This window comes from Otolemur garnettii, unplaced genomic scaffold (genome assembly GCF_000181295.1).
Source record: "Otolemur garnettii isolate 467f Iridium unplaced genomic scaffold, OtoGar3 scaffold00003, whole genome shotgun sequence".
NCBI classification, from domain to species: Eukaryota; Metazoa; Chordata; class Mammalia; order Primates; family Galagidae; genus Otolemur; species Otolemur garnettii.
Genome location: NW_003852398.1, coordinates 42,268,201 through 42,282,529, shown reverse-complemented (window position 1 = coordinate 42,282,529; position 14,329 = coordinate 42,268,201). Strand labels below are relative to the sequence as shown.

The 14,329-nt window shown below is 38.0% G+C and overlaps 1 protein-coding gene across 1 annotated transcript in view; it reads right to left on the bottom strand.

Moving 5' to 3' along the window:
• The window catches only part of FSTL4 (follistatin like 4), a 385,031-nt gene that overhangs the window by 342,112 nt on the left and 28,590 nt on the right, over window positions 1-14,329 (bottom strand). The window contains exon 3 of the mRNA XM_012807125.1: window positions 5,170-5,203. Within this exon, the coding sequence (XP_012662579.1) occupies window positions 5,170-5,203 (34 nt within the window). The remainder of the gene's footprint in view (window positions 1-5,169; window positions 5,204-14,329) is intronic.

The window sequence follows — 14,329 nt, the reverse complement described above, 5'->3', positions numbered from 1 at the left end:
GTGTCTGCTGTCTGTGAAGGCAGACACAGCTGTAGATTCTGAAGTTTCATGGCTTTAGCCACTACAAGGTGGGTTTCTATAAGCCAGAATTGGGACTAATGGTTATACCATTACTATCTCCATTTTTTAAATAATGTTGAATAACTTACCCAAAGTCAAACTGGGAGTCAGCAAAGAGGTGTGATTCCACTGCCTGCCAACTGGTCATGACCAAGACCAGGTACTGGATCTCTGTACTTAGCAGAACACACTAGGCAGCTGTGCCACCCACTTCCTAGTCCACTCGGAGCAACTAGGTATACTTTAGTTTCCCAGCAGTTGAAATAAGGCAACACTACCCAGAAAGAGCCAAATTCTGTGGGGTTAGGAGTACAAGGAGACAGATGTCATTCTCAACTTCTTTGAACTCAATGACTACAGAAGAACAAGCGATGATCCACTGTATGTGGAAGGAGGTGGGATGGGGAAAAAAACTCATCTCTTTCCCAGATGGCAGTCTTGAATTGAAAAAGACCCATTGCCCCAGGCACTGTCAAATCTGGACAGCTTCTTTTTAAATTTCCTACGTCTGCAGCCATTAAAGAAGTTACCTCGAAATAACCTAGCAGTTTATTAATCTGCTTCATTGAAGAGAGTCTGCCACTTCACATTATAGCAAGACAGATTATACAGGCAAACAAGAGATCCAGGAAACATCTGCTAAACAAAATCAGAATTAATGGTAAACAGAACGCAGTTCTTGATAGCTGAGGTTCACCCATATGCACAGAACTATAAAGGGGCTATTCGAGGCAGCTGCCAATTAGGGACTAATTCCAAGGGTTTGCAGAAAGTGAGGCTCTGGTCACACTCAGGACTGGAAGGTCATGTTTATGTAGGAGAGCTGCATTGCTACACAGCCTAAGAGGTGAGAGCCAGGCTGGGTGTGTCTTTCCTCTTCCCTGAAGACAGCAGCAGCCCTCCCTCCCGGGCTCCCTGGCTGGAAGCCAGGCCTGTCGAGGCTGGGCTGGAACACATGAGGGAGCCATCACTGAGAGGGTGGGCAATGCAACATGACATTGGTGCCCATCCCCAAACTCGCAGCCCCTAATCACAGCACAATCACAGACATTTGAAATAGCTTGCAGATCACCCCCATGCTCCTATGAGATGGATGACAAGGGCTGAATTAGCCCAGCCACTTGCTCAGCTCACTCAAGTGTTCTCTCATGGCTGTAATTCAGCGTAATGGGATCAGTCAGAGAAAAGTACTGGTCTGAGCAGATGAGTTTTGGCAGTCACAATCAGCACTGGCTGTCAGAGTGGGCATAGGGCGTTTTGGAGAGGTGGGGTTGGTACCTTTTGCTGAAGCTTCAGAAAAAGGTTGAAATTAAATTTTAGGTGTCTGGGAAGAGGTATAAAAATACCTTCTCTGGAAAGCAGAGGAAGATACAGCCATTGCTTCTTGCCCATGCATCTAGCATGGGCAGGTACTCGACAGAAGGATGGGGAATGATCAGGACTGCCCTGAAGGAGAAGTGGCTCCATCTCTTGGAGGAAGGCACGTGCCCTTCTCTGCCTTCCTAGAAGGACCCTTATCAGACTCATAGTCCCATCACCATCTCTCCAACTATAGCTCCCTCTCAGTCCCCTGAGTGCTCTTACATCTAAGTTGGAAACAAAGCCTTCCAGCAAGTTTTCTTCCAAGAGACTGTTTTAGCTCTCTGGGCTTGGCAGCCAACTTGACGTGCAGAAGCCCTGGGATGTGACAGAGTAAGGTCAAGTCATTTGAGCCACCTTCACTCATGACAGCAGTGATTTTCACTTATTGTGCCGCAAAAAATTTTAAAGACCATTAATTATTTTCAAAACAAGTTCAAAGCATAGTAAGTATATTCTTATTTTTATTCTTTTTTTTTTTTTCTGATCAACAACTTAAGTGTGGCACAGAAGATTAACTATGGAGTCAAGTGTGCTTTGAGATTAAAAAAAGGTTGAAAAAGCCATCAGCCCCCCAGAGGGAGTCCTTGGCCCTGCTGAAAATTAACATGGAAAGGAAGGGAGGAATCTCACGGGTAAGGTGCTACTCGGTCTGTTTCTGTTACAGGTTACTAAAGGTCAAGGGAAGTAAAGAACATGAACGCTTTCTGAAAACTTCACAATACCCGAGAAGTTATTGTCTCTATCACCACCTCACTGTTCTGTGCACACACAGGCCATGGAGGACAGTCCTTACTGCATGGGCACTCTGAGGAAGCCCTCTCTCTTTCTGGGCTCTCTAGAGCAGGGTTTGCAAAGGGCACCACAAAGGATGCCAGCCCTGAGATGATCAAAAACAACAAAATTAGTTTCGCTTAATTCCATAGGAGACTAAATTTGGAAAATGCTGCATCTGACATTCCCTGCTGAGAGTCATATTTAGCATAGGAAAAATCCTGAGAGATTCTATAGGAAACGTGTCATCATCAACAGCAGCAACAGAAACCAGCTCAAGTTTCCTGAGTCCAGCATTTTCCAAGTGTACTAGTGTCCCAGGGCTGCCATAATAAAGTTCTACAGATTAGGTGACTTAAAACAATAAAAATTGATTTTCTCACAGTTCTGGAGCTGAAGCCTCTTTCAGGGCTATGCTGTCTCTGAAAGCTCCGGGGACGGAGTCTTCATTGTGTCTTTTTAGCTTCTGGTGTTGCCAGCAATCCTCTGCCTCCATCATCAAGGCATTCTCCCTGCATGTCTATGTGCACATTTCCCAGTTCTTATAAGGACACCACCCATCAGTTAGGACCTGCCCTTATCCAGTACAATTTCATCTTTACCTGACTGTATCTGCCAAAACCCTATCTCCAAGTAAGGTCACACTCATAGGTTCTGGGTCGGGACTTCAACACAACTTTTGGGAGAACACAATTCAACCCAAAACACCAAGCTTATTTGAATAGGGAGCACTTTCATCAATGCATCAGCCAGAGCTATCTAATGGATATCCATAGAATAGTGCTTAAAAGGTACCTTTCTAGAATTAAAGGACTCAGTACCTCCCTTGACTATCACTAGGACAGGACCAAAGTGAAAAGACATTACACACAGAGCAAACATGCAGTTTGTGCTTAATATAAGAAATACTGTTGAACATGGCCCTGGGCTAAGGCTGTGAGGGACTGGAGGGTTAGTGAGGAAAAGGTCTTTGCAGGTATCACTCAGCTGCCCCCCTTCTAGTTCCAGGTCAAGTTAGAGCCAGGAACAACCTAAGCGTTTGTTGCTAAACAATAATGTCTTAATTTACTGAAACATCCATCCTGCTTTTATTCCGAAGAAGATGAAGAAACCCACAATTGAAGTCAGTAAATTCTCAGACCTAAAAATATTTGGAACCAACCTGCAAAACCCTATCCTTCCTACCAGCGTATAAACATTGACATTAAGGCACTGGGCTATTTCAGGAACTCTCAAACGCTCAACTTTGACAGAAACAAGCAAGAAAGATATCACTGCACAATAGGAAGAAAAAAGTTTATGTGATACCAAGAAAAATTTGCCAGTGCAAGCCCAAAGCATATGTTCTTAATCAAGCAGTTATAAAAGCTGACACTTCCAGAGAGGGAGAGGTTATGGATGAATAGAGGTCAGCCTCACTAAGCCTTCACTCACCCTCTGGACACTTGCATTCTTCTGGGGTTTGAAGCCATAAGGTCAATCACACCATTTTACCTCATTGAGAGGAAATATAGATGGTTCTCTTACAATCCCAGCCTTATTAGAGACATTTCCAACACAAGCATGGTAAGATTTGAAAAGGCTGAACTTGTATGTGATTCCATAATGCAAATTAACTCCAAATATTCATACTCAGGGGTACTGACATACATAGAATGTTATTCAAAACCAAAGTTCACGTCAAAGTCTCCTCTCCTAAAGGCTATTTCTATCCAACTCACATGGGTGACTGTGCCCACTGTGAATACTGCTTTCAATAAGAAACATTCTTCCCTCCCCCATTCACCTTCATCTGATTTCATTGGCTTTAATAACCAAACAATGCAGTTTTCCCTGCAGATACAGTTCAGAGGACATAAAGTCCAAAACAAAAGATAATGGCAAATGGAGTCAGATTAGCAGATCCGCTAACCTCAGGATCTCAGCACCACAGACAGCAGCAAACAGCACATTGGCCCAGATAGAGATAGCACAAAAAGTTTAGGGTCCTGAGCTCTAGAAACACATGTGATAACATGATCATCCTGTGTCTTTCATTGGCTTGCATAACATAAGAACTAGCCAGGAAGCCAGGAAATGTTAGATTTAAGTAAGTGTAGCATGTGCTAACTTTTTAGATTGTCACTCTTTTTGGAGGTAGTACCACAGAGAAGAATGTGGTTAAGGCTAAAACCAAAAGGCCACACCCTAGATTAAATACTCATTTTGGTTTCTGACTTCACTGTCCTATCCCTACAATAAAGAGATGATAGGCAATGATTCTACAAATCTTAGAAATGTAGTGTAACCTAATTCTTTGTACCCTCCATGAATCCCAAACAATAAAAAAAATATATACAAAAGATCTCATCTTATAGACTGAGCATTACTGAAAATGAATAAGGAAACTTCAATTTCCACTAAAAGATTTCTGAAATTACCACTCGTACATGCTTACCCTAGAGACCAGAAAACAAATGTGCCAAGAGGAATACTGGCAGGGAAAATAGAACATCGTGGAATTGATTTCAAAAGGAAAATTAATTGGTTCTTTCTATTTTGGCTAAGCTGAGGCTGTATAAAATCTAATCAAAAATATTTTTCACAGTGGCATCTCTTCCCAGATTTCAAAATATCACAAACTGAAAGCCATTGATTTTGTTGATGATGTTACTTTTGGTGGATAAAAATAATTACTTCAAACTTCACTCAAAACTGAGGTTTCTCTTAAGAGACCATACCCGTGATGTGAATGAGCCAGTTCCCCAGATCTCATCTCTGGTACTGGAAGGTAGAAGGTATAGTTTTAATAAGCAAACCTGGCCTTCAGTTCTTGGAGTACCTAGAACCAAGTGCCAAGCAGTCAACACCCAGAAAGGGCCACATAAAATTTCAAAGAATGAACTGTCCACAGTCTGAAGTTCATCTTGGTTTCACAAACTACTTCCAAAATGTCAACACTAAGAATAAAATGGGTATGAGTGCATTTTTTCCTACCTTCTCTTCTTGCGACGTCAAAGCTTCTGGATTCCTGCAACAAAAGAAAGACTGTGTTTTTGAAGAACATGACATTCAGAAATGTTGGGTCTTCTAAAATCAGAATACACATACACATGTACACACCTATAAATGTGAACAACTTGTTGCTTTAGGGGCTCAGGCAAAAAAAAAAATAGGTTGTTAATCATGCAGATTTTAATGAGCACATCTAACTCTTAGGGTCTTCCTTACATGGAATCTGCGCTGGTACCAAATATTAGGGAAGACCCTGTTCAGGTTGATGCCCTACCCTCTGCCTAGACTACAGATGCTATAGAACCTGGAGACAACATAAGGGGACAAAAACTAAAGTCATCTAACCAAAAGTATGTTCTGCTTTGTGATGCTAGGGTGAAGGCCTCCATTGCTCTTGTGCAGGTCACTGGCATCATCTGTTGATTGATTATATGAACCCAACTCATAGTTTCCAAAGGGTGAGATCCTATGGATAATTTGGATAACCATTTCATGCCACTGGACAAAATGAATCCCTTGGATTTTCCCAATTCCTAATTCAATCCCATTTTTACTGATGCTTGATATGTTTAAGGCAACAAGCAAAGTGTTTCAGAAGTTACCCAGGTAAAACAGAGTTCCTGTATGATATTCACAGTTGAACTGGGGCCTACAGAATAAACACAAATTACTGAGAAATCAAAGAGTATTTTTTTTATATTTACAGAGACAGAATCTTCCTCTGTTGTCTAGGCTGAAATTCAGTGGCACAATCATAGCTCACTGTAATAACCTTCCAACGCTGGGCTACAAGGACCCTCTAGCCTTGCGTTCCAAGTAGCTAAGATTACAGGCACATGCCACCATGCCCAGCTAATTTTTTTTATTTTTTATAGACATGGGATCTCACTATATTGTCCAAGCTGGTCTCTAACTCTTGGTCTCAAGCGATCTTCCCCTCTTAGACTCCTAAAATTCTGAGATTATAGGCATAAACTATTACGCCTGGCCTAGGGAAAGTGTTTTTCAGAGAACCTTGGAAAATAGGATTGAACAATGGGCAGGTTATCAAATGAAATAGGGAAGAAAGGCTGCCCCCAAGAAGAGAGATGGGCATAAGAAAAGGCCAGATGGTGGGAGCGAGTACAGGATAGCTCTAAAAGACGGAAAAGTCCCCAAGAGAAGTAATGGTTGGGGAAGAAGGGTGAAAACGTATATTGTGGTTTCATGACTAATAAAATACATCTATAAGTCATCATAAATGATCCATTTATGATAAAAAGCCTGAGGTTGAAAAGAAGCTGAAAATCCATCCTAGCAATTAAAGAAGAGAAAACACTGAATGTGGGCTACCTCTTCAACACCAGCACTTTTAAGCAAATAGCATTATCTTTTGCATCTTAGCATTCTTTCCTAGTATCCTCTGTGGTCATCAGGTGCAGGTCAGTATTAGAGATGAAACAGGAGGCTCTGGAAAATTTGTCCTATCCAAGTTGTATTCGAGACTTCTGTTACCAACCAACAGCCCAGAACAAGCACAACAAACCACATGCAGGTTCCTGGGGGCTACTCACCAGGTCAGGGTTCATAAGAGGGGGCACAGAGACAATAAGTATAACTGGATAAACATAAACCAGGAACATATGATATACTAAGCAAATCCAGCCCTTCCTAAACTGTTCCCCAGCTCCCTACGCTATAACCTGGCACCTCCATCCCTGGAAACAACCAGCATTTATGGACAAGGAGGGACTCATGCTCAACTTTTATAGCTCCAGACAAAACTCTATGAAATTTTATTGTAATTGCATAAAATGTATAAATTTAGGGAAAGCTGACATCTATATTACAATGTTGACAATGTTTCTCTTCTAATAACATGATGTATTTCTAATAATTTGTTCAGGTCTAACTTTGCTTCTTTCAAGATCATTTTGGAGTTTTCCTTATGCATATTTTGAATAATTCTTATATATACACACAGATATATTTTATTATCATAAGTGGAATATTCTCTTTCATTATTTCTTCTAAATGGCTTTTGTATGTCTACATAGTGTCAGTTGATTTGATATTCGTCTCATAACCAGCCATTTGACTAAATTTCTTATTGTTTGTAAAAATTTTTACATCAATTCTTTTGGAATTTCTATTTGAATATTTATATAATTTTCAAATAGTGATGATTTTATCTCTTCTTGACAATTCCTAGACCTCTAATTGTTTTCTCTTGTCGTATTGCCTTAACTAATTCTCCAACCAAATGTTACATGTTGTGGGCAGACTGGCATCCTTGTCTTGTTTTTGACTTTAAGAAGAAAACCTTTAGCATATTCCCATTAAGTGAAGCACTGGCTTTTGGCCTGAGGTATGTTTATTATATAAATGGAGTCAATACATACTTTACTGAGTTTTTGAAAATAAATGTATGTTCTAGCTAAAAATAGCTTGTTCCCTTACTCCCTTATTTATTGACTGTTTCCTTCCACTGGAATGTGAGTTGGGATGGTGCCAAAATCTTTTCCACCCTTATGTCCTCAGTGCTATAGTAGAGCAGATGCTCAATACATATTTGTTGAATAAAAACTAAAATAAAATAAATATGTGCTGAATTTTATCAAGTACGTTTTCTGTATTTATGAAGATGATCATATGATTTTTTTCCCTTTGGGACTATTAATAGGTTCACGTACATAGTAAATTTCATAATTTGCTACTATCCCTGCATTTATGGAATATGCTTTTCTTAGTTATTACATACTTTTTAAAAATATGCTGCTGATTCTATTTGCTATGGTTAAAATTTATTTTTTACATTTATTGGTCTACAAGTCTTTGTATTGGTATTCATAAGTGAGATTGGCCTACTATTTTCCTTAGATTTGGGAATTAAAATGAAACCAAATTTATACAATGAATTTAGAAATTTTTATTTTGCCATGCTCTGAAATAGTGTAAATAAAAGTGGGACTACTTGATCTTTTAAGATTTCTTCCATTTCATCTTCCAAATGTTGATTAAGAGGGAAGGGGAGGTTAAATTTGTCCAAGGTGTTACATTTTGGCCAGTGACCAAAATGCAACATTTCCAAATCTGATTCCAAAGTTTATGTAACAGTCTATCTTTAAAAATTAATAATAGTTAATTCCTAGGGATATTGTGAAAATGAGATGAAATAGAGTTCTACTTTATATGATAAAGAAGTAGCTTGTATTAATCTTCTGCTATCAATAATTATAAAAGTTTGATTAAAAAGATAAGTTTTTGAAGACATCCAATAGCAACAAGAGCAGCCAGCACTTAAAAAGCCAATATTTGAAGAGCAGAAAAGTCCACTGAAATGAGCCTCATATTCACTGCTACATTTTCCCCTCATGGCCTTTGCAGTTTTGTGTAGAAGCCAAATTGCATATGATGTTCTAGAGCAGTCGCTGATCTGGGAGACAAAAATTAGAGTTCAGGGCTATCAAAGCATCCAGAAATTGAGGGTAAAAATCCCTGGAAAAAGGGAATCAGAAAGAAGTGAACTCAATATTCTGCACTTAGCATCCACTTGAGTTATATGATTATGCCTGAGCTGTATACAAAAGGGCAAGAGGCTGAGGAACTGTTTAGAAAGTATCTTTAAAGTAGTCTCAAATAAGCAAAATAATAGCCTCAAATAACAAAACAGAAGGCTACATTTTGTTGGTACATGATGTTAATGAGACAAAAATCAGTCTTTCCAAGAAAGAATGGCCCTGATAAATATAGCAGATTTTCCATTAAGACCATATGTTCTCAAATAATTTTGATTCCTGAGTAAATCAAGATGATTTGCCAGTACTTTAAATGTCTAACATAGAAAAGTAAGTCCTCTGTGAAAGATGATCAAGTTACTCATAGGCTTTACAATTTTTCACATATAATCTCTACTATACAATCCAAAATTACCAGGCATGGCAGGAAACAGAATCAAATGGCTAAAATCCAAGAATGTATGCAACAAAATACACCTATAGGTGATCCTAATCATAGAATTATCAGACACAAGCTTTACAATAACTATGATTAATATGTTTTGGAAAATAAAAGATGTTGAATTTCACTGTGAAATTGGAATGTATTAAAAAATAACCAAATGGAAATTCTAGAACTAAAAAATAAATAACTGAAAAAATCAACATATAGATTGAAGAACAGATTAAACACAACTTGAGAAAGGAACAAGATGGAATCTTGATCAGTAGAAAATAATCAAACCGAAGATCTGAAAGGAAAAACATAAAGAGTGAAAAATACATAGCTCTGTCCTTGTAGTACAGCAATTATGGTGCCAGCCACATACACTGAGGCTGGTGGGTTCAAACCCAGACCAGGCCAGCTAAGCAACAATGACAACTGCAACATAAAAATAGTCAGGCGTTACGGCAGGCGCCTGTAGTCCCGCTACTTGGGAGGCTGGGGCAAGAGAATGAATTGCTTAAGCCCAAGAGTTGGATGTTGCTGTGTTGCCATGGCACTCTACCAAGGGCAACATAGTGAGACTCTGTCTCCAAAAAAAAAAAGAATGAAAAATACAGAGACAAAGATAAGAGAATTATGTGATATAATGAAAAGGTCTAACAAGTCCACAATTTAAATTTCAGAGAGAAAGGAGAGGGGAAATTGGGCAGAATCAGTATAAGTATATTGATGAAGAGATATTGGTTGATAATTTCTCCCAAATTATAAAAGACATTAATCCAGAAGTTTGGGGATTTCTACATACTCCAAACAAAATATGTACAAATGAAACTTTCCCTAGGTACTCATAGAAAATTAGTTCAATATTCAAAGACAAGCAGAAGTCTCAAAAAACAGCCAGAGGGTGGATGAGGAGGACATTACCCACAAAGAGCAGCAAAAGAGTGAAAGTTCTGCTAAGAAGAATATGTTCCAGCTCCATCCACATAAACATGAAAGAGGTAAAGCCTCCATCTTTCTTTAAGGCTGCATAATATTCCATGGTGTACATATACCACAATTTATTGATCCATTCATGGGTCGATGGGCACTTGGGCTTCTTCTATGACTTGCAATTATGAATTGGACTGCAATAAACATTCTGGTACAAATATCTCTGTTATAATGTGATTTTAGGTCTTCTGGATGTTAACCAGTTTGATGAAAATATTTCAAATTGTATATAAAACCAGCACAGTGTACCCCATGATTGCATTAATGTACACAGCTATGATTTAATTTTTTTTAAAAAAGAGTGAAGGCTGGCTTTTTAGGAGAAATTATAGAACCAGAAGACAATGGAATACCATCTTTAAAATTCTGAAAGAACTTACAATTCTATATAGAGTGAAAATATGGGTGTACATAAGGTATAATAAAGGTATATTTAGACAAAAAACCTGAGATAATACATTGTCGACAGATTAACACTAAAAGCAATGCTAAAGGGAACTCTTTGGGCAAAAGGAAATTCTTCAGATGATTGCAGTGTTACACAAAAACAAAGAGCATAAGAAAGGATGAAAATCATGGATACATATGAAAACATTTTGGCTGCTTAACAACAATCATAATAGCCTATTAAAATAAAAATACTTATAGAACTAAAATACATGACCAATTAGACCACAAAGGGTCAGGAGGGCAAATGAAATTGATGTATGATAATGTCCTAGAAATCTCTAAAAAAAAAAAAAAAGGCAATATACCGCTCTGAGACCAAAGGAATGGAATACTAAGAAAGCATCTAATCCCAAAGACGACAAGGAAGAATAGGAGACAACAGGAATAAGAAACAGAGGAAATACCTTTGTTGTAGTGTGCTTTTTGGTCTTTATGAAAGTATTAATGTACATAGCTATGATTCAATAAAAAAGAAAAAAAAAGAAACAGGAAAATACAGCATGAAATTTGAAACCATTTAAATATAAATGGTCGAAATAATCCAATTAAAACATAAAGACTGGCACAACTGAAAAAACGTAATGCTTCTTACAAGAGCTATCCATAAATACAAGCATACAAAAAGGCTGAATGTAACAAGATAAAAAAAATATTAATTCCAAGAAAAAATTTGGTATGGATAAAGCAGGCTCTAAAGTAAGAATCATTGTCAGTTAGTGATGAAGAGGGATGATTTACAATGGTAAAAGGGGCAATTTAACAGGGATATATAGTAATTTTAAACGTGTGCATGCCTAATAGCACAGCCTAAACATATGTAAAGTCAAAACTAGAAGAAGTAAGAGGAGAAATTTTTAAAAACCCATGATAATGGTTTAAGAATTTAAGAAATCTCTGTCACTAACACACGGAGCACTGGACCCCACAGCTGCACTATACATTTATTTCAAGTGTCTGTTCAAAACTGACCATATTCTGAGCCTTAAGCAAATTTCAACCAGTTGCAATTTATTAAAATCATATAGAGAACATAGTGTTCTGACTACAGTGAAAGTAAATCAGAAATCAATAGCAAAAAGACTGAGAAAAATCTTCAAATATTTGACCCATGGATTCAGAAGTATACTGCAAATTTTCCATAGGGAAAATCAAAGGAAGTAAGATATTTTGAACAGAATGGCAACTGGGTAAAAACATTTAAATCATTGCAGGATGCAGCTAACGCAGTATATAGAGGAAAATTACAGCCTTGAATGCCTATTAGAAAAAAAAGGCTAAAATTTGATGACCTAAGCATTCATCTCTGAAAGCTAGAACAGTAACATAAACCCACAAAAAGTAGAAAGGAAGAAATATGATAGAAGCAGGAGTCAATGAAATAGGAAGGAAAATTGTACCATAAAAATTTAAAGCAATAAGTTGGTTCTTTGAAAAGAGTAATACCTTGATAAATTGCTAAGAAGGTGGATCAAGGAGAAAAAAGAAAGGTATCCAAGCAACAAACCACACTATTAGGTTTCTGGATTTATGACAAAGGTGCCACTGTAGTACAATGGAGGGAAATGGACTTTTCAACATTTGGTGTTGGATCAATTGAGCATCCATGTGAAAAAAATCAACCTCAATCTCCTATGTTACAACATACACAAAACCAGAAGGATTGTAGATTTACATGTGAAAGACAAAGCAAGTAAGTCTCCCTAAAATACTGAGTGTATCTTCATGACCTTTAAGTAGGTGAAAATTTTCCTAAAGTAGATATGAAAAGTAGTACCATAAAGGAAAAGAATGATATCTCAGACTTGACTAAAATCAAGATTTCTGTGTATGAAAAGATATGATCAAGACAATGAAAAGGCAAACCATTAAGGGAATCCATAGACCTGACAAATGGCTCATTCAGGATTTGTAAGACACTTTTGCAATTCAATAAGAAACACGCAAATAAGCTAACTGAAAAATAAGCAAAAGATTTGTACAGGCACTTTGCAAGTTAAAGCCACAGTGGAATACTACTATATATAACAGAATAGATAACATTTACAAAAACTAATAACACCAAATGTTTATAAGGATGTGAGGGACCTCTAAGGTTCCTACTCTCGGAGTAACCAGCCCCAGCCCAGCTCTCCTCATTGGTTTCCGCGCTACTTCCATGACGGTCCTCTCTTTCAGACAAGAGTGCTCCCTGAGGTACTGTCCTTAGTTAGCATGGTGTTTCCTTGTTCTCTTTTTAATCCTTCCTATCTATCTGTCTAACCAATTTCCTATATTGAATTCTGTTAAAATGACTTCTGCTTTCCTGACGCAACAATTCTACTTCCAGGTAAATGTCAACTAAAGAACATTAATGTGAACATAAAACACTTGTGTAAAGATGCTGATCATAGCATCATGGGTAATAAGCCAAGAGCAGGGAATAAGCCAAATGTCCACCAAACAGCAGAATGGGTACAAAAATGGTGCACATCCATACAATGGAAAACTTCACAGCAGTGCAAAAGGGTAACCTGCAGTATGCAATAACGTGAACGGGTCTCATTGGACGTGATAACGAGGAAAGGAAGGCAACAACAAAAGAGTACAATTACGGAATTTTGTTTTTTATATTTCAGAAAAAGGCAAAACCAGTCTCTGGTAATAGACTAATAGTAACCTTTGGGAGGACAGTCACTGAGGAGATGCAAGGGTGGTTTCTGGAGTGCTGGAAATAATCTTAGAGTGGTCACGTGTGTTCATTAATCAAGCTCTCTTTTAGGTCAGAGATGTGCATTCTACTATATATTTGATATGCTCCTGTTAAAAAATTTAAAGACAAATTACCCAACAGTGCATATCAGAAGTTTGCTGAATGAAAGAAACAAACCTTTCTCCCTAATTTGCGAGTGGGGAAAGTTCTACGAGGGAAAAGCTGTGGCTTGCTGAAGAGCACACAAGAAATGGCCCAAACAGGACTAGACTCAAGCCTCTGAAGTCCTCCCTCTACTGCCTCAAGGTAAATCGGCACATATTCATGAGAAAGATGACAGGGATTAAGAGTTGGGGCTCTGAAGTCAGATGGATTTGGGTTAGATCCTGGCTTGTCCCTGCTCGCTGGGCTTCTGTCACCTTTGTTGAATTATTTAACATTTCCTGAGCCTTGGTTTGTTCACCTGTAAAATAAGGCAGGAATAGTATGTTCCTTGTAGGGCAGCTGTGATGATTAAACGAAATGGTAAGTCTGCCCCATGCTTAGTGCGGTATCTGGCACACAGTTGTCAAACGTTTGCCATCATCATCCTTGTTATCATTAATGAAAATAACTAAGGGAGTGAGATGATAAGATCATGTGGGGAGGTAAATGAGTTCAATGACTTCCTCAATTACTAAGTCTAAAAAAATAAAAAATGAATCTTGCCCATACTGGAAAAAGCAACCCCCTAGCAGCTGCAGCAGAAATGTACAGAGCAAAATTCATTGACATAAATGACACCAGAGCCCTGGATGCATTGCCTAAGGAAGGAATTATTTTCTACAGAAGCTTCAAACCAGATGGTTATAAATGAGAGTTAGCACATGGGCATTACTTAATGACCAAATTCCTTTAACTAAAAATCTAATTTTATTATGGTATAAATCTCACTTTCTTGAAGTAGAGAATTAATTTCAGATTTTTCATTCACTGTTCATAACCTTTCTATGAATTTGACAGCCAAATCATTTAAAATGTCATTTAACCAATACAATACAACAGCTTTATTCCTCATTCTACCCTTCCTGAATCCATTATCTCCCA